This window comes from Vitis riparia, chromosome 19 (assembly GCF_004353265.1).
Source record: "Vitis riparia cultivar Riparia Gloire de Montpellier isolate 1030 chromosome 19, EGFV_Vit.rip_1.0, whole genome shotgun sequence".
Classification (NCBI taxonomy): Eukaryota; Viridiplantae; Streptophyta; class Magnoliopsida; order Vitales; family Vitaceae; genus Vitis; species Vitis riparia.
The window spans coordinates 25,087,811-25,115,765 of record NC_048449.1 but is presented as its reverse complement, the minus strand read 5'-3'; the positions used below and the strand labels follow the sequence as shown (position 1 = coordinate 25,115,765).

General features: G+C 36.7%; 1 protein-coding gene across 2 annotated transcripts in view; it reads right to left on the bottom strand.

Moving 5' to 3' along the window:
• LOC117908622 (nuclear-pore anchor) overlaps positions 1 to 27,002 on the bottom strand; it is a 72,934-nt gene extending 45,932 nt beyond the window's left edge. For both annotated transcript variants that reach the window (XM_034822281.1, XM_034822282.1), the window contains exons 1-11: positions 26,589 to 27,002; positions 26,359 to 26,505; positions 24,807 to 24,905; positions 16,219 to 16,347; positions 15,991 to 16,083; positions 15,828 to 15,893; positions 4,098 to 4,187; positions 3,912 to 3,989; positions 3,117 to 3,229; positions 1,656 to 1,776; positions 1,449 to 1,541 (exon numbers count right to left, since the gene is read on the bottom strand). In XM_034822281.1, coding sequence (XP_034678172.1) covers positions 1,449 to 1,541; positions 1,656 to 1,776; positions 3,117 to 3,229; positions 3,912 to 3,989; positions 4,098 to 4,187; positions 15,828 to 15,893; positions 15,991 to 16,083; positions 16,219 to 16,347; positions 24,807 to 24,905; positions 26,359 to 26,505; positions 26,589 to 26,894 — 1,335 coding nt within the window. In that variant the 5' untranslated portion in view covers positions 26,895 to 27,002. The remainder of the gene's footprint in view (positions 1 to 1,448; positions 1,542 to 1,655; positions 1,777 to 3,116; positions 3,230 to 3,911; positions 3,990 to 4,097; positions 4,188 to 15,827; positions 15,894 to 15,990; positions 16,084 to 16,218; positions 16,348 to 24,806; positions 24,906 to 26,358; positions 26,506 to 26,588) is intronic.
• Positions 27,003 to 27,955: the final 953 nt, after the last annotated feature.

Sequence of the window (27,955 nt, the reverse complement as noted above, 5' to 3'; positions counted from 1 at the left end):
ATATAACGTCTGATTTCATATAGCAAGAATGCGAAGAAAGAGAAGGCAAATAGAACTTAATATAAACAAACAAAAAAAGTTACAGTATGCTAATGTTCGATTTTTTTAAGGAATAAAAATTGCAATGGAAAACATATCTTATGTCAATATCTCGTATTTTAAAATAAAAAATATATTGCATCCAAAATTTTAATATTTGAAAAAAATAAGAAATCTTTCTCATATTTTCAAATGATTTGGAGATCTCTTCACAATTTATTTTTTAATCCACAATTTTTTTTACCAATAATATCAACAATTATTTGTTCAAAAATATATGTTAAATTATATTATATACTAAATATATAAAAGCATTTTTTTTAATTTAATTATTATACTAAATGATGAATATTATTATTTTGAGCTGTATTATAAGTATAACTTATTCTGATACAAAGTGATTAACATGCAAAAAAATCCAAAAAAAAAAACAAGAAGAAGATGGATATAAGAAATTTATTCTTTATCAAATGATAAGAGCTACTTATGATCCATGGGATATATATATCCCATCTCTCCCGTGGAACTTAATACAAGAAAGATGAGTTATGCTGTTGTCAAGACACAAGAGAATAAGCACTAGAAGATGTATTCTTTAATTCTTAAAAGATAACTAAAATGTCACCTCATTCAATTCACTAGGAACCAAAAAAATGGCACATGTTACATTGAATTTTTTTTTTTCTATTTTTGATAGGCAAATATCATATTCATCTAAATATTGGTAGACATTGACTGCCTAGTTGTATTAATCAAGCATATTTAGAGTGCACTTGGTTGCCTACAATCAGATAGGTGGGCTAGGGTTTTTTTTTGGGGGGGAGAGGGTGGTTTTAGGAAAGGAACAAGGGTTAAAGTTTATAGTAGAGAAAAATAAAATAAAAAATATATAGAGAAAGATACGAAGAAGAAGAGATAGAAACGTTAGAGTCTCACTAAGGCCTACCAAAAGTCTCACCTAGAAGAAAATCAATGGAGTCTCACCGTTGAAAATTGAAAAGCACGCAAGAAAATATGATATTATTAATTATCAATCCATTACTTTAATTTACATCAATGAGCCTTATTTATAGGCTTCTCTAAGAAATCTAAAGTCTACTAGGATTCTGATAACCTATTATGACTCTAATTTTAATTCTCCTACAATCCTATAACTCATTAGCTACTCCTGATTTAACTCCAACAAATACTAATCCTAACTTAATTCCAAGTAATTATTATCGTACTTTAATTGCAACTAATACTAATTCCATTTCCTGATGTATATATAGGAGATTCATCCTCATCAGCACCAACCCTAAAGCACCATCTAGTCTTATGAAATTATCAGATATGTTGGCCCTTATTGGGAGCATAGAAACTTCAAACATATTGTGCAAAGAGAAATAAAAGCAAAATGGCGATGCTACCTGTTCCAACATTGCTTCAGAGTGCTTCCTTCCTAATTGCTCATGTCGCAAGGCATCAACAGCCTCTTGATATTTGCTATACATCTTAGCCAGCTTTAACCACCAAAGAAAGAGAGAGAAGAGAGAGAGAGGAGAAAAAAATTTTAAAAAAAATCGTAATGATTAAATGATGAAACCAGAAATATAAGTAAAATATAAATGACTCACACTCCAGCCATCGCGCAGAAGCGAAGCTGCTAATGCAGTCCCTGAAACACCCGCTGGAATCTTGGGGACAATCATGCAGTTATCTTCAACCATGTCATTGGTTTGAAAAGAATCCAACCATCTGTAACATATAATTAACTAACATCAGAAGCATCTCAAAATTTTCATGCATTAGTGGAACATAGTTTTATAATACAAAAAGAAATTTCCAATTTTATGTTTAAATCACAGAATAACATCATATTAGAATGGGCTAGCACTTGATTACACACAGAGGTTTGTAGATGTCAAAACACAAAATATTATGAAACTAAAATAAAGGATTCAGGATTAAGGTACAGCCAACTGAAATATGAAGCTTCAGGGTTAAAGCTCAGTAAAAATATGAAGCACAGGTACTTCTCTAGATGTGTTGTCACTGTATTTAAGATGTTTTCGATTCATACAAATTGAACAAGGTCTGTTACATATTTTCTTCATCTTGGGTCCCTGGCTCATTATAAGAACTGATGCAGAACTACAATTAAGCACGCCCTGAAGGTCTTTGATGCCAATCAAAGCTTAAGTTAATTCTCAAGATTACGTTATACAGAAACAACAAAAGCCAACAAATCATGATCCTGTTTTCCATGACATCTGCATCCAATCCTAGCCCCTAAAAATCCTTGGGGGTATCTTCTGATGCCCTGTATTATCGTATATTAATTTGTGACCCAGTACATCCCAACACAACTTCCAAACTACTAGCATAATCTAACAGATCTTATGAAACAGTTGATAGCCTAACAAATAAAGTTATAATCCAAATTAAACCCCAAACAATAGAAAGTTAATCAACAATAAAATTAGAACAAATAAATTTTCAGAAACTACCACTGACTGCTACAAACAAAACCAAAAGTAGGTAAACTTTTAAAGAAACACAATGCATCAAGCTTTTTATTCCAAGCAATTGAATATAAGCAAATGAGCAAAGCAGAGAAGAAATCATCAGAAATATTAGCGCTAAGAATTGATATTCAAGTTATAGAGCATATGCAACAAGGTTGAGCATGTTGTATGCCACATCCATGGACTGAACAGCATTGAGACCTAAAACTGGCTATCTTGCAAAAATAAATGAAAATAGATAATTAAGTGTCCGTTTGGATGCACTTCCTGTTTAGTGTTTTTAAAATTAGAAACTTCTATATAAAAGTAGAACATCTTGTATAAAAAGTATAGTTTTTTAGATACCTTGTCTTTAAAAATCACTTTTAGAAATGTTAAATTTTGAGGTAGTAAAAAAATTTTTGATACCTCAATTTTTAAAAGCATTACCTTTTCATGTAAACCTCTAAGAGTTCTTGTATCTTATATAAAAATTACTACTATTTTCTTATTTTAAAAACAGAAAACAAGAAGTGTACCCAAATGGACACTAAACCTGCTTTTTTTTTTACATATTTAACTAAGGCTTACGTGGTTCCAGTAATTAAACTGCTGAGTGGAAGAAGATTTAGCTCATTTGCTTTTCTACTAGTTTCCATCTCAGCCTCACACTTTTCGAGTTTCCCTTTCAAATCTGCTGCCTCCTACAACCACCAAAAATGATAATGTGATTACGAAGGGTAAAGTCATCACTTGAACCAAGGAAAAGAACATTCCCCAAAATTAAATATTGCCTGCAAAAGATAAGTGAGTTGATATCCAAGAGAAAGAAAGACATATCAAAGCAAGTCACACATAAATTGAACTGAGCCAATCATTTGCTCTTCACAAATCAGTATCATGAAATTCAAAGCAGCATTAACAATAAAAAATAACATACAACAGGAAAAAAATAACCTATCGAAATATAACAGCAACAAAAGATTGTAAGCTATTTTGAAAATATTTCAGAATTTAAGGCTGAATTTTTTATTTAGAGTTTGTTAATTAACTAATGATTATCTTTTTCCAAATTCAGACTCATAAAACAAGTTGTTGAAATAAAAGAAAATATTCATTAATGCTCACAAACCAATGTTAGCAGAAGCATTTCTAGGTTTTGAACAAGATATTCAAAATGAACAAATATTTAACTTTTTCAACTTAATAAATTACTATTTTCTTAGATCACAAATTCAATTCTGGAGTTAAAAAAATTAAAACTTCAGAACATGTTTAAATATCATAAGAATTAAAAAATCATAAAATCAATTATTGCCAAACGAATTCAACTATTACTGTTTTTATATATTTACCTAAGAATAAAAAATAGAATACTAAGCATACCTTTTCGAGTTCCTTTCTGGCAAATACTTCCTTTTCAAGTCTCTCTTTATAGTCATTTTCAACTTGAATCAAATGTGTCTGATTCAAAACAGAAAATTAAGAAAAATAAAATGGAATGAAAGAACACTCATTAGAATATTTAGCAACTCAAATCCAAATACACCCAATTAACAGATAAAATCTCACTTCCAAAGCTTTGATCACACCCTCAAGCTCTCCTGCCTTTCTGGACCATTCCTCTGAACTCTCTTTGTACAGTTCAACAAGTTTGTTTACCTACACAGTTGAGAAAATCACAGAAGGAATATAAACAATTGGCAATAAAAGTTGATGAAAATAAAAAATGTTAAAAAATCCTATTTAATGTCACAATCACCATGTTAGGAAGATAAAGTTGTGGGCAAAAAGGAGGAGCAATCCTCCAGGCCAAAAAATGAGGCAAAGATTTGTGCTGAAGGTTGCAGCACCACCCACCCCAATATGAGAAACTAAAGCATCCTAAATACCAGCAGGGCACAAATCAACCAGATAAAACAGGGCTAATTCCCCAGCAAACATCTCTAGCAACGACTCCTCTCTTAACCAACTGATCCGCTACCTTGTGGGTGGACCCTAGCATCCCAAGAAAAGCAATAAACCATTTTTTTCAATAGATCTAAGATCTTTCATATCCATGTGTCACATCTTCATGCTCCCTCTTCAGAAACTCATTAGATCAAAACAAAATCTCCATCCACTCAGAATTTACTAATGTCCAAAATCACCATCCCTCAAAAATTCTTGCTTCAAAGGTTCCCATTAACCTTTGTCGTTTCCTATCAAAAAAAAAAAAAGGTTCCAATTAACTTATTGAAAACCTTTTTCCCACCTGTTTATCTGATTGAGTCTCTACCCCTCAGAATCTTTAGGTGTGTGACATTTGTACATGTACTCAGTGGAGAAACTAGATCCTAGAGCCCTTGAATGCATTCTCTTGAGTTATTCACCTACTCAAAAAGGCTTTAACTGTTTTCACTCTCCGACCAATAAAATTTTTGTTTTTATGGATGTCAAGTTCTTTGAAAATCTATCCTATTATGCAGAGACAGACATTCAAGGGAAGAAATACTGAATGGAAGATTTGTCCTTCCTTAATCAGTAATGATAGGCACATGTCTATCCAATGTTGGATGATTTTATCCAAACAGAACCTTATCAACTTGGCCAATCTTTGATTATTAACCAAGAAGTACTTGAGCTAGGAACTAAACATGGTGTGGACCCAACTGTACAGGGAAATGAAAATGAGAAAGCAATCACAAAGGAGGATGAAAAAACTCCTTTGGTTTGCTCAAGAAGGAAATGGGACAATATTGCAATCCCTATCTCTCCTTTAATCGACCAACCTCCATCTCCGAATACAGCTATTAAAAACACTCCTTCAAATCTTTCATTTGAAATTGATTTAGATATTCCTATTGTTATTAGGGAAGGTGTTAGAACTTGTACCAAATACTACAATCCCTATCTCTCCTTTAATTGGCCAACCTCCAACTCCGGAGATAGGTATTAAAATCTTTCCTTCAAATCTTTCATCTAAAATTGATTTAGATATTCCTATTGCTATTAGCAAATGTGTTAGTACTTGTACCAAACACCTGTTGTCCAACCATGTGTCATATCACCGTCTCTACCCCACCTACAAAGCCTTTACGACAAACCTATCCCTAGAGCCCATTCCCAACAACATACAAGAAGCTCATGCAATTCCCAACTAGAAGGAAGTTGTATTTGAGGGATTTAGAGTCTTGCATAAGAATAAGATTTGGGGAAGTGGTAGAGTTGCCTTATGGAATAGAACAGTAAGGTGTAAATGGGTTTTCTCTAAAGCAAATGACTCCATAGGAAGGTATAAGGACAGGTTAGTGGCAAAATGATACACTCAAACCTTTGGTATTGATTACCAAGAAACATTTGCCCTAGTTGCCAAAATGAACTCAATTAAAATGTTATCGTCCATGGTGATCAACCTAGATCTACATCAGTTTGATGTGAAGAAGTCTATATGGATGCTCCACTTAGTTTTGAAAACTTGTTCGATAAAAAGAGAGTTTGTAAACTAAAAAGCCCCTATATGCTCTCAAACAATCTCATAGAGCTTGGTTTGAGATTTTTTAAGTCCTTGAAGAGATATGGTTTTACTCAAAGCCAAGGAGATCACACATTGTTTTTTAAACGATCCTCACTAATGAAACTTACTGTGCTTATTGTCAATGTAGATGACATAATTGTAAAAGCGGATGATTTAGAGGAAATAAAAAATTTGAAGCCTTTCTTAAGATACTTTCTGGCATGGAAGTGGCTAGATCAAGACAAGGTATATCTGTTTTTTTTTTCCTAATCAAAAGCGAAATATATATATTGATAATAATAAAAGTACAAAAGAACCTATCAAAAAATAATAATAAAAGTACAAAAGAAGGATAAAGATCCTTCTCACAAAAACAAAACCACAAAGGATATTTGTTTCCAAACAAAAGTATGTTTGGGATCTTCACAAGAGACTGGGATGACTGGTTGTAAACTAATAGACACTCCAATTGATCCTAACCATAAATTAGGAGCTAAGCTTGAAGGATTTCCGGTTGATAAAGGATGACATCAACAATTGTAGGAAAACTAAGGCTTTGTTTGGTAACTGTTTTCAAAAACAATTTTCTATTCGCTCGAACAAAAAACAGTAAAAATCGTTGGGTAATCAGAAAACAAAAAACAATTTTTTTTATGTGAAAAAAAAAACAAATTTCTGTTCTTAAAAATAGAAAATATGGTATTTTCAGATAACATATTTTAGTTATTTTCACTTGTTTTCTAAGGGTTATTTTAAGAGACAATCATACAAATATGGAGAATGATTAAAAATAAAATATTACATATAAAAATTATTTTTAAAACAAATTTAAAAACATGGAAAACAAGTTTAAAATATTTCAAGTTCCTAAACAAACTTTTTTTTTACAAAACATCAAAGAAAAAAACAGTTTTCAAAAACTGTTCTCAAAAACTATTTTTCAAAACCGTTTTTTTAAACACTTCTCAAACAGCATTTAGTCTACTTGTCTCACACCAAACCGGATTTTTTTTTTGTTTTTTCTTTAAGTGAAGAAGAGCACATATTAGAAAGAGACACCAAAAAAGCGACCCAAGATATACAAGAACGATACACCTACCCCCAAACAACTCAAACAAAAAAGAAGTTGCAATAAAGGAGGTACTACCACAACCCTACCCTCAACGAAAGCCCAACCAATTAATGAAACTAACTAGTATCAAAAGACAAACATTTTTTTTTTTTTTATAGATAAACCCACATAAAATATATTAGATAAAGGGTGCTTGAAAGGCAACCCGAAGCATACAAGGAGTATACAAGAGTCACCTAAAAACAAGAAACAAAAGAGACAAGCACTCACCAACCCTCAACAAGAACCCAGCCAGTCCACAAAGTTAATTAAAGATAAGGAACCTACAGCTATACAAGACTTAGCCCAGGAGAAGAGATTATAAACAAAGGAATTTTTCAATCTTTGTATCGACAAAACCTCATTATCAAAAACTATCTTATTTCTTTCCTTCCAAACCGTCCAAAATAAACAAAGAGGAGTTGCCCACCAAACTTTTCTATGCTTTTTGTCCTTAAAGGAAGCAAACCAACCTAAAAGAGTGTCTCTATCCGTAAACGGAAGGACCCAATTAACACCAAACAAAGAAAACACAAGATCCCACAAAACCCTTGCCTTGGAACAATGAACAAGGATGTGATCTATCGTTTCCTCTTCAGCACAACACAAGGAGCACGTGTTAGCTAAGTTCCAGCCCCTCCTCTTGAGTTGATCTTGAGTAAGAACCTTCCCCCATGAAGCTTCCCAAGCAAAAAAAACCCACCTTTGTAGGAACATAAGGGCTCCAAATAATGCTCCACGGAAACGGGACTGCACAGCTATGATCAAGAGAATTATAAAGGGACTTTATAGTGAAAATCTCATTCTTTGTCTCTCTCCACATCAGCATTCAGCCTCTTTCCTTGAATGGTCGAAAGGAATCTCTCCACCACCTCCACCTCCTAATTATTGAAAGGTCTAGAGAACCAGGGAGTCCACGGCCCCTCTTCCCCCATTGATTCCCAACAATCCGCTACCCATGCATCTTTAGATAACGCTAAGGCAAACAAAGAGGGAAAGGCCTCACAAAGGGAATTATTCCCGCACCAAAAATCCTTCCAAAACCTCACCCTTTTGCCATCCCCCACAGAAAAGGAAACATTTTTTAGCAACAACAAACCTTCCTTACTGATTTCCTTCCAAAGCCCCACCACATAGCCCTCCCTTACCTCACGAGAACTCTACCCTCCTCCTTCTTTCCCAAACTTCCTACTAATTATAAGCTTCCAAAAGGAATCCTTTTCAACTGCAAAACGCTAACTCCATTTGCACAAAAGGGCCCTATTGAGAGTAGAAAGATTTCTAATCCCCAATCCACCCTTCTTTTTATGAGAACAAACAACAGCCCACTTTACAAGATGGGGCCTCTTCTCCAACGCTCCCCCACCCCAAAGAAAATCCTTTTGAATTTTCTTAAGTCTTAATTTAACAACTCTTGGCATACGCATTACGGACATGAGGTAGATTGGCATACTCACCATGGTACTTCGAATGAGAGTGATTCTTCCTCCCTTAGAAATGAACTGCCTCTTCCACAAGGCAAGTCTCTTCTGCATCCTCTCTTCCACTCCGTCCCACACCACCACTAACTTATGCGGAGCACCCAAAGGGAACCCCAAATAAGTGGAAGGGAGAGATCCCACTTTGCAAACAAGCTCAGTAGCCAATATCTCAACATTCTCTACTCTACCCATAGGCAAAATTTCACTCTTGTTCAAATTGATACACAAACCAGAAATGGCTTCAAACCACAATAACAACCAACTTAAAAAAGTCATTTGCTCTTGGGAATCCTCACAAAAGACCAGCGTATCATCAGCAAACAGCAGGTGCGAAACTTGGATCCCATTGCCACCCCTTCCCCTTATCCTGCAGCTTGTTAGAAAACCCTCCCTTACTGCTTTGTTAATGAGGCCACATAATGCCTCCATTCCTAAAACAAAAAGGTAAGGGGAAAGGGGGTCTCCTTGCTTAACCCCCTAGTGCTCCTGAAAAAACCCGTTGGAGAACCGTTAATCAGAACAGAAAACGAGGCAATGGATATACACCATCTAATCCAGTCAGCCCATTTCTCCCCAAAACCCATTTTTGCAACACTGTCAGCAAAAAATCCCAATTAATATGATCGTAAGCCTTCTCTAAATCCAATTTACACAACACCCCACTCTCCTTCCTTTTCAGCAAGGAGTCTACGGCCTCATTAGCAATTAACGCAGCATCGAGAATTTGCCTTCCTTCTACAAAGGCCTTTTGGGTTGAAGACATCACCTTTCCCACTACCTTTTTTAATCTATTAGCTGGGACCTTTGCAAGCAGCTTGTATAGACCTCCCACCAAACTGATGGGTTTAAAATCGCTCAAATCTTCAGCCCCACCTTTTTTTGGGATTAAAACTAGGAAAGTGGTGTTCAGGCTTTTGACGAATTTTCCCCTCTCAAAAAAATCTTTGAAAAAACCCATAATCTCATCTTTGACAAAATTCCAACAGAACTACCAGAAAGCAAGGGGGAATCCATCCGGACTAGGGGCCTTATCCCCATTCAACTCTGAAAGAGCCGAAAACACCTCTTCCACAAAAAAGATCTCCTCCAACCTGGCTGCCTCCTCAACCCCAATACTATCAAATTCAAGACTGTTCAAACAAGAGCGCCAACCACCCGAATCCGATAATAGATTCTAATAGGCCATCACCACACCCCTCTAAATATCTTGATCTTTAAACAGCCAGATGCCATTGACTTTAATCTTTTTCAAGCAATTCCTCTTTTTATTAGAATTTGTCATCTTATGAAAAAAATCCCATGTTTTTATCGCCTTCCTTCAACCACGTTTCTCTTTATTTTTGTCTCCACGAAATCTCCTCCATAAGCGCCCATTTCTTGAAATCCTCCCTAGCCTCCTTTCTAGCCTCTAACTCCTGCTCGTTTAACACTGTTAGCCACTCCTGAACATCCCAAAAAGACACTTTGTCCAAAGCCAGCCTCTTTTTCACCCCCACTTTTCCAAACACTTCCTTGTTCCAAACCTTCAACTTAATTTTTAAAGCCTTTAATTTTTCTGTCAAGATAAAACTATAAGACCCGCTGAAGTTGAAACCTTGCCACCAGCCCTTTAGCAGCTCCTTAAACCCCTCCTTCAACCACATATTCTCAAACCGAAACGGAATTGGACCTCTCCTCACCCCAACCCCATCTAACAAAATTGGGAAGTGATCCGACACCGGTCTTGGGAGAGTACACTGGATCGCCCCACTGAAATGATTCTCCCAATCCTCCGACATCAGAAAATGACCATTCAGCCCTCCACTCCACGTAAACGGCCCACCCTGAATAGGCAAATCTCTTAAAGCCAACTCATCAATCACCTCCGAAAACCTTCTCATGGTTCCAAACATTCTTCCTTCTCTACTACGCTTGCTGGGAAATCTAATCACGTTAAAGTCCCCTCCAATAGACCAAGGATCATACCTCAACCCTTGAATGGCACCTAACTCTTCCCAAAACAGTTCTCTGTATCGTTTCATGTTAGGTCCATACACCCTCGTAAAGATCCACAAGAAGCCATCCTCGCAATTTTTAAAATGACACGAAATTGAGAAGAGACCCACCTCCATGCCTACTAACTCCAAAACTCTATTATCCTAGAAAACTACCACCCCACCAGCAGCCCCCCTTGCACTCATAGCACCCCAACCTAAGAAACTTCCCACTCCAAGACTCTGAACAATCCCCTGGGACATATCTTGAATTTTGGTCTCCTGCAGACACACCAAATCCACTCTTTGCAACCGGATCAAAGTCTTAACAACCTTCCTTTTATTTCTATCATTGGCCCTTCTAACATTCCAAGATAAAATCTTTATCTTCATCTAAGGTTCGAGATTATAGTCCCACCTTCTCTAACCTGAGATTTCTCCTTTCTCGCACCATTATAATTAATGGACCACTCCAATTTTTTCAATTCACGATCAAACTTAATGGACCCTGAGATTCCCTTCTTATTATTTTGCTCTCTTCTTCTCTTGGTCCTTAGGAGCATCTTCAAAATTTCACTTTCAAAACCTTCCGTCGAAAAACCCAAAAACTTGTTGAACCTCGCCAAGCAGCTATCGTCCCATCGACAGCCTTTCCCCTCTAGATCCTGTAACAAATCCTCAAACTCACCCCCCACTCCTTCACCAACCAAAGACTTCTCCCCCTCGAAGACCATCTCCCCATTGTTGCCATCATCCAGAATAATACTCAAAGGAAGCTGTTCCTCTCCAACAATCACAGAGGCAAAACCAACAAAGGACCCCTCCTTCAACACAGCCCAGTCAAACCCAGAAGAAAAAGTAGAAGAAGAGAGCTCCCAATCCTCCACAAAAAGCAAAGAAGTTTCGACGTACCTGGAAGCTTCATCGCACAACACTTTGTCAGTCATCGACCCCCTTTTCACCACCGCAAAGACTTCCATCAGCATCGCAACCCTCGTCATGCCGACAAGGGGGTCAGTGTCTCCACTTGCACCTCTCTCCTTGCTTATCGAACTCATGCTTTATGCCCTAGGACGAGTGATAGAAGACTCTTCCCCAAATAAAACCTCTCCACCCATTGCGTCAGAGCCTTCAAGCCCAAGGCCCACTCCCGTCACCCCCTCACTGCACCCTTTCAAAACAAATAAGTCATTGGGCCTGCAGTCTTGGCCCAAGCCCACCTGTATTTCTTTTAAAGGGCCTGGACCTCCCCATGTTCTAAAACATTAGGCCCAATACGAAGGCTTTTCGGCCCTAGAAGAGAGATGTCCGACCTTTTAAAAGAAGTCTCCCTACCCCTTTTACAGGTCCATCAGAAGTACCTACCCTACCCTCCACAACAGTCCCTGCACCAAAGACCACAGCAGGAGGGGTGGAAAGAACACCTCCAGTAGTTGACACATTCTGCACTCCCTACTGCAACCTCAACTGCTCCACCTTCTCCCTTTGACTCCCATAACAAACAGCGCATGATGTTCCACCATCTTCTTCTTCTTCCCTTGAGTTGCCCTCCCCGCCGACACCACCTGCATGAACCAAGGTAAAGACTCCCACCAAAACTGAAAAGAATAACATCCCGACCCCACAATAATATGAGCAAAGTTGGGAAACTCCTTGTCCGCGCGCTTCATAAGGATCCGAGCCCACTGCAACTCAGACGAAGAAACAATGTCTTCACCCACTGCTACAAATCCTCCACACCCATCACCAATTCTTTTAAACACCTCTGTACTCCACAAATGAAGCGAAAGCCCAACCACCCTTACCCAAACCTCGTTAGCAACGGAGTCCTTGCAAAGGCACCCCACCTCAGGGTTCCATTTATCCAAAATAATAAAATTTTCCTTTATATTTCTTAAGCCTCTGGCTAGAACACGCTCAGCCTCACTAGGCAACTCGAAGTCAAATAGCAAGAGACCTTTGCCTAACACAGCAACCCTCAGATTCCCCTTTAAAGCCCAATGTTGCAGAGCCCAACTCCTTACGTAATCCAACTCAAGAAAAGAAGCTGAATTGATACCCCACCAGCCTACCAGACACTGTCTCAACTGATCTAACCTTCCTCGCACTTCTATTTCCCCCACCTCTAACCAAACTGACTCGCCTACCCTTCCCAGGCTCGACTTAACAGCATCTACGTAAGACTTCAACTCCACCCTTTCTCCCTCCACAAGACCTTCGAGCCCCCTTTCGCCCTCAACAAATCCTCTGGACCTCTGGTTACCTGTAAGCCACCTGTCAGGGCCACACCAAGGCCTCTCAACCTCACGGCCAAGGAATTCCAACCAAAAGACTGTCCCTTCCCTTCTGGAAAAATAATGTTGTATCTTTTTTATTTAAAATCACGGACTGAGCAAAGAATGAAACTTCCTGCCTCATTTAAACGTCACTCCAACCTGTACTTCCTATTCCCCTCCTCCCAGCCAATAACCCAAACTTGGTTATTAGCCTCTCTACAACAAGCTTCTACTCCATCCAGTAAGTAACGTAAACTAGCCTCCCTGAATCTAATCCAAGAGGAGACACCTCTGCTTCTCTCCCAAATGCAGCCTTTCAGCTTTCCTCCCAAATCCTCAACCAAAATCTCAAAGGATTTGGACTCCACCACAAAACAACTTCTTCCACCCCTGGCAGCACCAACTTCTCCCCGTGCTCTCATCTCACCCTAAATCTTCAGTAGAAAGTATTTTAAGCAAGTCATAATAGGATTTATACACATCATAGTCTCCAATCAAGAAAGCAAACAAAAAAGGCTTTTAGCCTTGGGATGGCGAGCATATCATCTTCAAAAGCAATTCTATTTCTTGCCTTCCAAACCGTTCAAAAGATGCATAATAGGCTCACTCTCCAAACTTTCTTGCGTTTTTTGCCCACACACTAGACCAAATATAGCATATGTTATGCGCACTGTAAGCCAATTAATGTACTCACCATTAAAGTGCGGCATGGAAGTTGTACTAAGGATTCTAAGATATTAGAAAGCTACACTTCTTTTTTTATCAAAAATAAAATATATATTGATAATAATAAAGTTGAAGAGAGGGATGAGAGGTCCTTCCCACAAGGTACAAAACCTGCTCAAAGTAAGAGTATACCCTCCACTATATAAAGAGAAACACCGATAACAGCATGTACAAAATCTCTCAAAAATCAAAACCAAACTCTCAAAAGTTATCCACCCCTTTCTAATTACAAACTAAAAGCCAACTAAGTAGAATAACATTAAGGAAAATTCCTCTAAAAGCGATAATGCAAGAGGCCCAAAAGAAGAGTAAAAATGAAAAAGATCTCATAACATCCCTTTCGTTCTACACTTTTCCTCAAAAATCCTAGCATTTCTCTCTTACTACACAACCCACAATACAGCGATACATGCAATATGCCAAAGCGTCTTGCCTTTAATTGAATTCCCTAAGCCTCTAGATGAAATAATCATCATATCTCCAATACTCCTTGGTGGAACCCAATCCAAATTAACTACATTGAAGAGCTTATGCCAAAGCCTCAATGTTATTAGGCAATGTAGAAAAAAACGACCAATTTATTCTCCACTCTCTCTGCATAAAAGGCACCAATGTGAACTAAAAGATTTGTAGGGTCTTCTCACTTGTAGCATATCATTAGTATTAACCTTTTTATGCACCACTAACCACGCAAAGGCTTTAACCTTTGATGGGGCTTTTGATTTCCAAACAAAATTAGTCGAAAGGAACGGAATTGGATTAGAGGGCTTGGACAAGACCATAAAAAAAGATTATATTGAAAAATGGTAATATTTCTCACTGAAATAGCTTTGTAAAGGCCTGCAAATTGTAAGCTCAAAGGTTGATCTCCTCACCATAAATCTTCCCAGAATTGAGTTCGCTCCCCATTCCCTACCACAAGACAGATGTAAGAGGAAAAGTCCTGAAAGACTTGAAAGGACGTTTGTGTGACCATCTAACTATAATGTTGGTGTCCCATCCATTAGTGAGTGTCCCATAAATGCTCGAAATCACCTAATGCCACAAACCAGAACTTTCCCTGGGGAACCTCCAAAGTCGCTTCCCTAAGAGAGCATGGTTTCTCAAGGTCATCTTCCCTTGGAAAGGGATTGATGTTCAAGAAGAAATATCATCTGCTTGTAGAGGCATACACAAATGCAAATTGGACATAATAGAAGGTCTACTGCAAGTTACTACATCCTTGTAGGTGAGAACCTTGTACCATGGAGGAGTGAGAAACAAGGTGTTGTAGCCATATCAAGTGCAAAGGCCGAATATAGAGCCATGGCTCAAGGGATTTGTGAAATTTTGTGGATAAAGACCTTACTTAAAAAGCTAAGCTTTGAACCTAAAGAACAAATGAAGATCTACTATGACAACAAAGCCGCCATCAGCATTGCTCACAATTCAATTCAGCATGATTGAACCAAACAAATTGAAGTGAATAGACACTTTATAAAAACAAAATAAAAAAAATAAAAAATTGAAGTTGAACAGATCACCACTCCTTTTGTGACTACCAAACATTAGTTAACAAACATCTTTACAAAAGGACTTACTAACACCATGTTTGATTTTATTGTGTGCAAGCTGGGAATGTATAACACCTATGCGCTAACCTGAGGGGTAGTGTCAGAAAATGTGGCTAATTTCCTGATTCTTGTTTCTATTGCAAGTCTTTATCGATTTAAATTAGAACTAATTAGTGATTGTATATATCTTAGAATAGGTTAACAGCTAACAGTAATTATCGGGATTGTCTTTGTAATACTTCCCTTGTATAGTTTATTCCCATTTAATCTAGGAGGGTAGGTGTGTATATTAAGCTTTTGTAACCTGGTTGATCAATATAGAATTCAATTTTGATTCTTTCAAAAGATAAAATCTAACTATAAATTCATTGTTGCTAGACAGCCGCAACATACCATTTGCATTAACCGTCCCGTTGTACTCATTTCTTCACCTTAAATCAGTACCACACTTGAAATATACCAGCACAATTGCTACCAGTAAGACCACCAAAACAACCACCTAGAGTGCTTGGAAAATTTGCCATTTTAAACTACCGGAGTTAAAAATATTCAGATCTATCCTCCATCTCTCCCTCTCTCTCTCTCTCTCTCTCACACACACACACACACATGTATACATGTATATACACACACAGCAGCAAAGAAACAAAAATTTAAGATGCAAATATCTTTTTCAGAAAACTCACAGTCATGATTTCAGCAGAAAGCCTCTGTTCATTGGCTGCAGCAGCATCTTTTGATAAGCACAACTCCTTCATAAGTGACATAAAGAAATATCCATGAGGTAGTTGATACAAAGGAAATGGCATGAAACAATAGTTCAAAAAGGACAACCAGAACAAACCCCACCTGTTGCATTGATGTCAACTTCATTTCTAGCTCTTTCACTCTTTCTTTATTCCATTTCAAAGAGCTAGAGCATTCATTCAATCGTCTCTCAACCTGAACAAATTCATAAGTATTGTAACAATTGGAAGAACAGAGAGAGAAAGAAGCATAAGTAATAGAATGAATATGCTTCTTCTTACTTACAAAAAATAGAATGAGTAGAATGAAATATTCATCATAAAAACTTACATCTGAATGCTTAGTAGACATGTCTGCCTCAAGTTCAACATGTGTTCTTCGTAGCTCAGTGAGACTCTTAACTTTAGATGTTAACTCATCATTAAGCCAAACATTATGCCTTTCAATAAGTTCTTTCTCCTGATTGCATGCAAATTCATCAGATTAGACAAAGAAACCATCATTTTTTTATTTTTTTGATAAGTAAAGAGATTGTATTAAAAAACCACCAAAGCAGTGGCTTAAATTTACAAGAAAGAAAAACACCCCTCACACCCTAGCTGAACGCCAAGGCCAGAGGAGCTTCCCTACCCACACCCTTAACCGGTTGCCACCCAACCAACAAAATCAACTAAGGTCGAAGGATCATCTTTTATAGACAATTTCGTCTCCGAACAAAGAAAATAAACAAAAGAAAACTTAAGCCTTTGAATTGACAGCTCTTCTTCCTCAAAAGCAACTTTGTTCCTTGCCTTCCAAACCGTCCAAAAGAGGCACAAAGGACTTGCTCTCCAAACACCCTTCCTCTTCTTTCCCACAAAAGTCCCATTCCACCCCAAAAGCATCTCCTTAACAGTGGCTGGCAGCACCCACTGCACCCCGAACATAGAGAAAAGCAACGCCCAAAGAGTACTTGCCTTTTCACAGTGGAGGAGAATGTGATCTATTGATTCTTCGTGCCTTTCACAAAGGTAACATCTGTTCGCTAGAGCCCATCCTCTCTTTTGGAGCTGATCCAAGGTAAGGGCCTTCCCCCAAGTTGCTTCCCACCCAAAAAAACTCACTCTAGGCTGCACCGAGACTTTCCAAATAGCCGACGAAGGGAAGGAGACTGGATGGCCTGATACTAATGATTTGTAAAGAGACTTAACTGAAAACTTCCTACATTTAGTCTCTCTCCAAACAAAGAAACCATCATGCTATCCTCTATGTAGCCTACAGAACCTAAATCATAATACATACACACACACATATATATCCAAATCATGTTAATGGTAACTAATGTCTTTTTCCATCAATCTGGTATTAAGACAAATAGGGGGAGCTGATCCTATTCCATGACTACTGCTTGCATTGCAAGAAGAAATAGAAAAGAAAGACCTAGTCTCTGAACCTCTTGATGGAGGGGCCTCACCAATTAACTTTTTAAGGGTGTCCCACTGATGCAAGGGGTGGCCTCAGAAGACCTTAGGGTGTGTAGCCTTAAATTGGCCCCTCTGTATTTGGGTCTACCCTTGAGAGGAGACCTTAGAGCTCTTCATTTTGGAACCTAGTACTCGATAGGATTTCCCATAAATTAGATAGTTGGAAGAAAGCCTTTTTGTCCCTAGGTAGTAGAATAACCCTGATACAGTCTTGCTTATCTCTCTTACCCATTTATTTGCTATCAACATTTAAGATCCCTTCTAAAGTAGTACTCACAATTGAGAAATTATAGAAGGATTTTCTTTGGTTAGGAGTTAAAGAAGGCAAGAGGGACTACTTCATCACTAAGGACCAAGTGAATAAGCCAAAAGAGGAAAGGGGATGAGTTCAAGAAAGATTTCTTTGAGAAATATAGCACTAGCGGTTCTGGATATTCCCAAAGGAAGGTCATGCTTTTATGGCATAAAATTATCTTGAGCATCCAATGGTCACACGCCAATGGTCAAGATGCTAACACTGTAGTCAAGGGGTCGCACCATCACCTTGGAAAACCATTTCACAAGTTTTCTTTGATTTTTCTAGTCAAGTTATCATGACACAAAGGTTCACTATCATTGGCTTCTCTTTCTTTTTGCTTAGAACATTAACTTTCGACAAAAACCCACTTACTTGAATATAGAGGATCTTAAGAGTCTCATATCCATTATTAATCATGTGAACCTATCATCGTTTTCCCCAAATAAGAGAGTTTGTTCATTATTATCTTCTAGCTTATCTACCATCAAATCGTTCTTCTTAGCCTTATCCAATCAATCAATTTTAGTTCTTTTCTCTCCAATAAAATTCATATGGAAAACAAAAGCCCCATCAAAGGTCAAAGTATTTATTTGGTTAGGGGTCAATAAGAAGGTTAACACCAATGACTTGCTTTAGGTGAAAAGACCTTTCAAAACCTTTCAAATCGATTGCTGCACTTTGTATATGGGAAGTGGAGAATAGATTGATCATTGGCCATTACGCCTTCCTTCTTAGATGAGAGAGTTCTGTCATTGAATTTCTCAGGCTTATTTTTTGTTAAGTCTTTCTTTCTCAATTCTTCTTGAACCCTTGATTATGAGTCCTCCTTTCCCTACCAACTTCATTTGGAAGTCTAAAGGCCCATCTATAGTTAAGGCCTTTGCATGGTTGATGGACAATAAGAAAGTTAATAGCAATGATTTGTTATAAGTGAACAGGTCCTTCAAAGATCTCAGATCAATCGTTGTTTTATGCCTCTAAAGAGTGGGTAATCAACTAATCACCTATTTTTACATTGCCTAATAACTTTGAGCCTATGGAATAGGTATTTCATATTACTAGAGTTGATCCAGACAAAGAAAATCTCAAATTTTAGACCTATTAGCTTGATCACTAGTCTCTATAAGATAATAGCCAAAGTTCTATTAGGGCGATTAAGAAGAGTACCACATGAAACTATCCGTTCTACTCAAGGCGCTTTTGTTCAAGGGAGACAAAATTTGGACGCAGTTCTTATAGCCAATGAGATAGTGGATGAGAAAAGACGATCAAGGGAGGAAGGACTTGTCTTCAAAATTGACTTTGAAAAGGCTTATGACCATGTGAATTAGGATTTTTTGGACCATGTGCTGGAGATGAAAGGGTTTAAGCCTAGATGGAGGACCTGGATGAGAGGATGTCTGTCTTCGGTCTCTTATGCAATTCTAGTGAATGGAAATGCTAAAGGGTGGGTCAAGGCATCTAGAGGATTAAGGCAAGGTAACCCTCTATCCCTTTTTCTGTTTACCATTATCGCAGATGTGTTGAGCAGGATGTTATTGAGAGCTGAGGAAAGAAGTATGTTGGAGGGTTTTAGGGTAGGTAGGAATAGAGCAAGGGCATCCCATTTGCAATTCGCAGATGATACCATCTTCTTTTCTAACCCTTGTGCGGAAGAACTGCAAACTCTCAAGAGCTTATTGTTAGTGTTTGAGCAAATTTCTGGGCTTAAGGTCAATCTTGACAAGAGTAGCCTTTTTGGCATCAACCTTGATCAGAATCATCTCTCTAGGTTGGCCTTGATGCTTGATTGCAAGGCTTCTAATTGGCATATACTCTACTTGGGTCTTCCTTTGGGATGGAATCCAATTGCTTGTGGATTTTAGGATCCAGTGATTGAGAGAATCTCACGGAGATTAGACGATTGGCAAAAGGCTTACTTATCTTTCAATGGTAGGATAACTCTTATCCATTCATGCTTTTCCCACATTCCTAGCTACTTTCTATCCCTGTTTAAGATTCCCGCTTCAGTGGCTACAAAAATTGAGAGATTGCAAAGGGATTTCCTTTGGTCAGGGGTTGGGGAAGGTAAAAGAGATCATCTTGTTAGTCGGGATGTAGTGTGTAAACCAAGGGTAAAAGGGGGATTGGGTTTTGGGAAGATTTTTTTAAGGAATCTCACTCTTTTAGGGAAGTGGTTGTGGAGGTTTCCTAGGGAGAGCACAACTCTGTGGCATCAGGTCATTCTTTAGCATTTATGGGACACATTACAATGGTTGGGATGCCAACACTTTAGTCAGATGGTCACATCGATGTCCTTGGAAGGCTATCGCACAAGTCTTTCAGGATTTTTCCAAGTATACTCGATTTGTGGTAGGAGATGAGGAAAGAATTCGCTTTTGGAAAGATTTGTGGTGGGGGGACCAGCCTTTGAGATCACAATATCCAAGACTATTTAGAGTAGTCACAGATAAAAATATTCTTATATCTTCAATTCTCGGTTCTGCTCGTCCTTTCTCTTGAAACTTTAATTTTCGTCATAATCTTTCCGATTCTGAGATAGAAGATCTAGAATGCCTCATGTGTTCTCTTGATTGTATGCATTTATCCTCTTCGGCTTCAAATTCGAGATCCTGATCTTTATCTTCTTCAGGATTGTTTACAGTCAAGTCTTTCTTTATAACCTTGTTCCAACTACCCAATTTATCTCCACTTTTCCCTTCTAAGTTTGTATGGAATTCTCAAGTCCCTTTTAAAGTCAAGTCCTTTGTCTAGTCAGTGGCACACAAGAAGGTAAATACTAATGACTTACTACAATTTAGAAAACCCTACAAAGCTCTTAGTTCTAACATTTGTAAGTTGTGTGTATGAAGCAGGGAAAATCAGCAGATCATCCTTTCCTACATTGTTCTTTGACGATGGGGTTGTGGCACAGATTGTTTCAGCTAGCCAAGATGGATTGGTTTCCCCCGAGAAGCATTTCCAACATAATGTTCATCAATTATAAAGGTTTTGGCATTTCCAAGAGAGGGATAGTTTTGTGGCAAAATGTGTGCATTGCTTTAATTTGGGTTGTGTGGCGGGAAAGAAATGTTAGGATATTTGAGGATAAAGCTAAGAATTCAAATAATCTATGGGATTCCATTCACTTCCTTGCTTCTCTTTGGGCTTTTTGTTCTATGGTTTTTAAGGGCATTCCCCTTAACGTGTTACAACTAGATTGGCTAGCAGTGTGTAGCTCCAACGGGATGGTCTAGCCAAGAGAGCTTGTTCGTAGTTTTCACTTTGTAGCGTCTTGTTGTTTAGTTTTTTCTTTGGTGGGAGGATTCCTCAACCTTCTTTTATACTTCTTTTTTCTATCAATATATCTATTTATTTTTTTTTTGATAGGAAACCACACAAGAATATATTAATAAAAAAAGAAGTACACAAGGAGGATGAGGAATCCTCCCTCAAAAAAACTAAACAACATGAAAAAATAACAATACACTAGGCCGTCCCATTGGAACTATTGGAACTACACACTGATAGCCAATCAAGTAGTAATACGTTAAGGGGGGTGCCCTTAAAACCCGCTGAACAAAAAGCCCAAAAGGACGCAAGGAAATGAATGGAATCCCAAAGATTCCCTGAATTCCTAGCCTTGTCCTCAAATATCCTAGCATTTCTTTCCCGCCACACAACCCAGATTAACGCTATACTCGCGTTTTGCCATAGCATTACCCCTCTCTTGGACTTGCCGAATCCTTTGTAATTGATGAACATCATGTCTGAAATGCTTTTCGGAGGAACCCAATCCATCTTGGCTAGCTGAAAAAGTCTGTGCCACAACCCCAACGTCACTGAACAATGGAGAAAGAGATGATCTGCTGATTCTCCTTGTTCCATACACAACTTACATATGTCAAGGCTAATAGCTTTGTGGGGTCTCCTCAATTGTAGCAAGTCATTGGTATTCACCTTCTTATGTGCCACAAGCCAGACAAAGGCCTTAACTTTGAAAGGGACTTGAGATTTCCAAACAAACTTAGTGGGGAACAATGGAGATGAATCCGGCATTTGGGACATGGCTGTAAAGAAAGATTTGACTGTGAACAAACCTGAAGAACATAAGGACCATGATCTCGTGTCTGAAACGGAAGTGGATAAGTTCATACAATCTAGGGATTGCATGAGGCGTTCTAGATCTTCTATCTCAAAATCGGTTAGATTACGACGGAAATTAAAGTTCCATGAGAGAGGGCGAGACGATCCAAAGATTGAAGATATTGGAATATTTTTATCCATTACTACTCGATATAGTCTTGGATATTGGTCTTTTAAAGTTTGGTTCCCCCGCCACAAATCTTCCCAAAAGCGAATTCTTTCCCCATCTCCTACGATAAACCGAGTATACTTGGAAAAATCCTGAAAGCCTTGTGCTATGGCCTTCCCCATCTCCACTGATATCGTTTCCTATCAAAAATATTACTAGGGTTGATTAGACTTCTCCCTAATGTGATAAATATGTTGTTTCTCTCTTTTAGAGGGTTTGAGGATACCCCCATAGGAAGGGTACTTTGACATGAGGCTTGCCTTGAGTTATTTTTTTGATTGGAAACGACACAAATATATATTGATAGATAAAAATAAGTACAAAAGAAGGATGAGGAATCCTCCTGCCAAAGAAAGCTAAACTAAAGAAAAATACACTGAAACACAAGCAAACACACTAGAAATTCCACTCCCTAAGGAGTACACACTGCTATCCAATCAAGTTGTATCACATTAAGGGGGGTCCCCTTAAAAACCTTGGAACAATAAGCCCAAAGAGAAGCAAGGAAAACAATAGAGTCCCAAAGATACTCTGAATTCCTTGAGTTATCATGTATAGCTTGGAGGGAAAAGGATGAAAGAATTTTTTAGGATAAATGGATGACTTTAGAATCTATTGGGGATCTAATGCATTTCTACTCATCCTTCCGCGTTTATTCGTCTTTAGCTTTTGAAGGTATTCCATTAAATAATCTATAGCTTGATCAAAATACGATTTACAGGTTAAAAAGGGTAGGTTGTAAGATGCTCTTAGTATGGACTCCACCTTATTTGGGTTTGACTTTGATGGGTATACTCTAGGTAACCTAAGCCAATCGGGAATTGGAAATGTGATTAGGGAGATGGTATGGTACTAAGAACCTGCTCTAAATTAGTAGATAGGATTGAGCTTTTGAGGCAAAGATCTTAGCACTTTTGGAGGGCTTATCACAAGCCAGAGCTTTGGATCTTTCCAATTATATTGTGGGGAATGATTCCATTGTAGTGGCCTAAACAAAAGAAAATGATATGACCTATAAAGAGACCTTGGTGACCACTTCCTTCCTCCCAAACCCAAACCTATTTATATAAGAAAATGGGAAGAGAATGCTAACCACTTAAGAAACAAGATCAAGGAATGCATGTAATAGAATTGAGTTTGTAACAACTATGGGTGAGAACGGTAATTTGAATCAAGGGACAACATTCTCATATAAGCAATGGTGCATCCATAAGTTTTTTTGAGGATCCAACTTACATCCATTTTTTATCTTCCTCTTGTTGTTTAGGCTTAACCTCCACAATAATGCATTCATAGGGAAGTCTAACCAGGTCTTTTACCTTGCTCCTGTGATTTTCACACCTTACCCCTCCCTACTAGTGCCTTCATATATTCACCATACAAATGGCTTGAGCATCTTTGACACTTTTCCCTATCTCGATTTTAGTTGGAGGCTTGGAGCCACCTCCATGTTATAAGTAAATTCATTTTGTTAAGCTACCAATTTGATCCAAAAGCTTAAGTTGTTAGGTACAAGGACAAAAATATCACTTTCAACAAATATATTGATAACTCAATTTTGTGGATATATTGAGAAATATCAATAGATATTTTGATACAAAATATCGGTGGAAAAAATTTTGAAAAAATAATAATAAAACAAGAAATAATACACCTATTCAAGTCGTTACTCTTAAATAATATATGTATAATATAATTTGTAATATTCGATAATAAATTAATAATACATAGTACTTAAAAATACATTTCATACAAAATATATATATATATATATATATAATTTAGATGATTAATGATACAAAAGAAATAATTCCATATGTAAGATTTTTTAAATGTTTATAATTTTATTTTTAAATTTATAATTCTATATATTTAATTAATATCTAAAATGTTAACAATGACTCATTAAAAAATTATGATAATGGTTTCATATTTTTAATACTTAGTTAAATTGAATTTAATTATTTATTAAAATTTTATTTTAACATTTTGTATTTGATAAGAATGCATTAAAAATATATTCATCTTCAAAATTCTTTTTTTCTAATTAAAATGAGATAGAAACTTAATTATTGTTAGCATTTCATCTAATAGATAGTGCATCAGTCCAGGTGATCCAAGATCCATTTTTCCCTACAAAAGTGCAGGGTTCGAGTCTCAGCATTGTAAGCAAAAATTTTTGAGCTTTGACCAAAATATTGACCATCAAAAAATCGAGAAAATAGGCATTTATCAGGAAATATCAGGAAAAATCCCGAAATATCAGCAAAAAATCGGGAAATATCAAGCAAAAGACATTTCCACTGAAATATCCTTTCAGTAGTTGTGAAAGTCCGATATTTTGGGGAAATATCACTGATATTTCCCAAAACTTTTAACTTTGGTTAGATATTAGGTCAGCAATGCATCTCAAGTCAATTTGGTCTAAAATCCTAACACCTTGCCTCACCAAAAAACTTCTATAGGTTTGCACATGGACTCAAAGGATAGAAATGGAGAAGTAATGACATTTGAACTCATGACCTTCCCAAAGCTTAGACTCTAACACCATGTTTTTAAATTACTAATTTGACCCAAAATCATTACTTGTTAGGTAAAAGAAACAATATGTATCAATCCAACCTGTACTAATGCTCAAACACATTTCTTTTTCTATCTTTTCCCTTATTATTATCCTCCATCTAATTGGGTTTCATTACACTCTGAAATACGTTGAAGCAAAAGAGGTTTGAGACCTAAAAAGTCTGCTTAGTAAAGATACACATAAGATTCTTTTGCAAAAGAGCTTTCAGGAAGATGTTACAAAAAGATATTTAAACGCAATGGCAGCAAGTTGTGACAAGAAGTAAAGCATTAAAGTGACCTGTAAAAGACGTGCACATGCAGCCTTAGAACGTGACAACTCTGCCTCGGCATCACTCAGTCGAGCCTCCCTTAGAGCAGCAGTGTCTGTCAAGTTAACCTTCAAAAAGGATGAAAAATAAAGATGGATGACATCAAATTGACAACATACATCAGTTAGCTTCTGAAAAAAGAGAAGATACAAACCAACATAATGACAGCGATAAGTTGTCAAAAGAAAAACTATATGATACCCAATAAGACATATTCTTCATGTAAAACTCATATCTGATGAATGTAACAGGTATGATACATTCTACATTGAATCATGCATACTGACTATTGTTAATAGCTTTTTTTGGAAAAATTGATTTGATCTTCTTTTCTTAAAAAATTTTGTATACTATTATTTAAAACGTATTCTAAAGTTAAACAGATTAGAATACTTTCATTTCCTATTTCTTTTCTTTTTTTTTTTTTTTCTATTTGAAGTAGTTGTTGAGGTACTAGTATCCTTTTCCCTTGAATTATTATCTTGTGGTATATGGATGATGTATGCATAATAAAACTTGGCTTAAGAAGTTAGTGTTTGATGTTTTTAAGTTTTTTCAACTTTTTTTCTTTTTCCTTATAAGGGAAGCAAGATGGCTATAAACATGAGAAGTTACCACCTTTGAACATGGCATGTACGCACATATATGCTCATAAACGATCCAAGCAAATAGTCTAATTGTTTATAGTCACGGTTTCTCGACATCATGGCTTGGGACTTGTCCAAACTTGGAACATGGTTGTAACAGCATTTAATAGTGGACTAGATGGACCTTAAACTTAAAATTATAGTTAACCATTTAGAAAGTTTATTTTGTAACATACTTCATTATGAATCAATGAATTAAAATGTGAGACTTCGATAAATTGATATCACCACAACTTTATAGTACAATGCTTCAATATGTCTGATCGATGAATGCCTATAGTTACCAACCCCTTCTTACTATATTAAATTGAATTAGGTATATATAGCTCTACACTTCATTCTCATAACATGTGTCCCAAATGCACCCATAGTTTTTGAATCAATACTTCCCAATATGTAAATACAGTGAGAGATAGCTTATCATGCTCAACATAATAACACCAACTACCCATGAAAAAAAAAAATTCCAAGAGGCAAAAACATAGCCAGAACATTAACTGAAACCAAGACTGCAATAAAGGTTATCACCAAATTTCCTAAGATTTGCAGGTAAGGATAGTCGAGCATTATGGGACAGTGCCGCCCTTTCACCAATTATGACATTTCAGAAAAGGTGCCCCCAAGATGCAAACTTTCATTTATATGTTCCATGTTGACTTAGTCAACAAAGCAATTCATGGCATCGTGCCACCTATCTCAAACTAGGCTCCTTTTTTTTTTTTTTCTTTTTCTCTCTTCTGCTTCTTTTTGGAATATGCATTTTCTCATTGCTCAGGCAATCACCTAGTGTGCTACTAAAGAACAAATGCAACACATAACATCCGATCACCAGATAAAACAAAAAACCAAAGCAAATAGCAAAATTGCAACTCACAATCTTATCCAAGTAACTTTTGATTGTAGCATTTTTCTCACTAATCTCCAAATCCTTGTGCTCCAACAACTCAAGCAACTGCCTTTTCGATTTATGAAGCTCCGACTCCTCAGTAGACAACCGCTCAATCTCTCCATCTTTCTCAATCTACAAACCTCGAAACATACAAATCAGCTATACAATACAAAAACGCAAAAATGAATATATAGATACAGAAAAGAAAAGATTACGGATTTGAGGTGGAGCTGGTGCTTTTCAGCTTGGATTTGGGCGAGCTCTGAGAGTCGTTCTTGAAGAGAGGAGTTGAGTTGGGCGTTTTGAGATTCGAGTTTGGAGAATTCTTGGGAGAGAGAGATGTACTTCTGCTCAAGAAGAGAGCAAGTCTGCTCGGCGGTGATGGAGGCGGCATCGGCCTGAGCTTTGACGGTCTGGAGCTCATTGTAGAGGTCTCTGATGAAGGAATCCGCCTTCTCGGCGACCAAAGCGACGTCGTTTGAGCACCGAGAGTACTCTTCGTCGGAAATGAACAGCGGCATCTCCTCTGAATCTCGGCGATTTCAATGGAGAAACTTCCAGAGGAATCGATCGACCATGAGATTGAAAGAGAGAGGAAATGATTCTAGAGAAAGGGAAAGAAGAATCGAAAAAAGAAGAGGGAATTTGGAGGGACCAGCCGAGCATCGCTGCCCTATGTATACTCCAGCTTTAGCTTGGGCTGCTTCTTGTTTGGGCCTCGACCCAAGGCCCCAGTTGGGCTGCCTTTATTTTGAGCATGGTTTTAAGCCCTTTTTTTTTTACCATCCAATCATATTGAGTTTGGTTAAAAATAACCATTTTAATCATAGAAATATGCCTTTAGGAACTATTTTAGAATATTTGTCCAAATGACCTATTTCTCTCTCATGTTTCGTCTTCTAATTTTTTTTTAAAGGTTTAGTTTGAACAATAATTTCAAAATATGTCCAAAAGTTAGGCCCTTGGCATATTTTTCTTATGCTTGTTTTTAAAAATTATTTTCAAATTAAAAAATAAAAACAGATATTTTAATATTTATAAAAATAAAGATGTTTGACAAGTTGGTTTTTAAAACACTTTCAAAAATAAAAATAAATAAATAAAAACTTGAGTAAGTTGTTTTTAAAAATAATTTTTCTAATTTTGATTTTGTAAAAATAGTATAAATTCAATTTATATAATATTATTTAAATTTAATTAAAGTCTTATTAAAAATGAAAGAATTTTATAATTACAAATAAATTGTTTTAGTAAAATAAGAATAATAATATTATAATAAAGGCATAAACTATATTTTTCATTAAAAAAAATAAGGATATTAGCATGTTGATAAGAGCATTATTGATTTCTTTTTGTTAAAAAATATAATAATAATTTAAAATTATTATTATTTATAATATTTATATGAAATGACTAACAGATAAAGTTGGACCTTTTTAACATATCAATAAGCCAAGTTTTTCATTATACACACATTTTATGCTCAATTATGAATATAATATTCCATAATGCTTTTAAATTATTAATTATATATTACTTAATTTAGAGAATATTTACCTAATGAAAAAATGGAAAAAATATA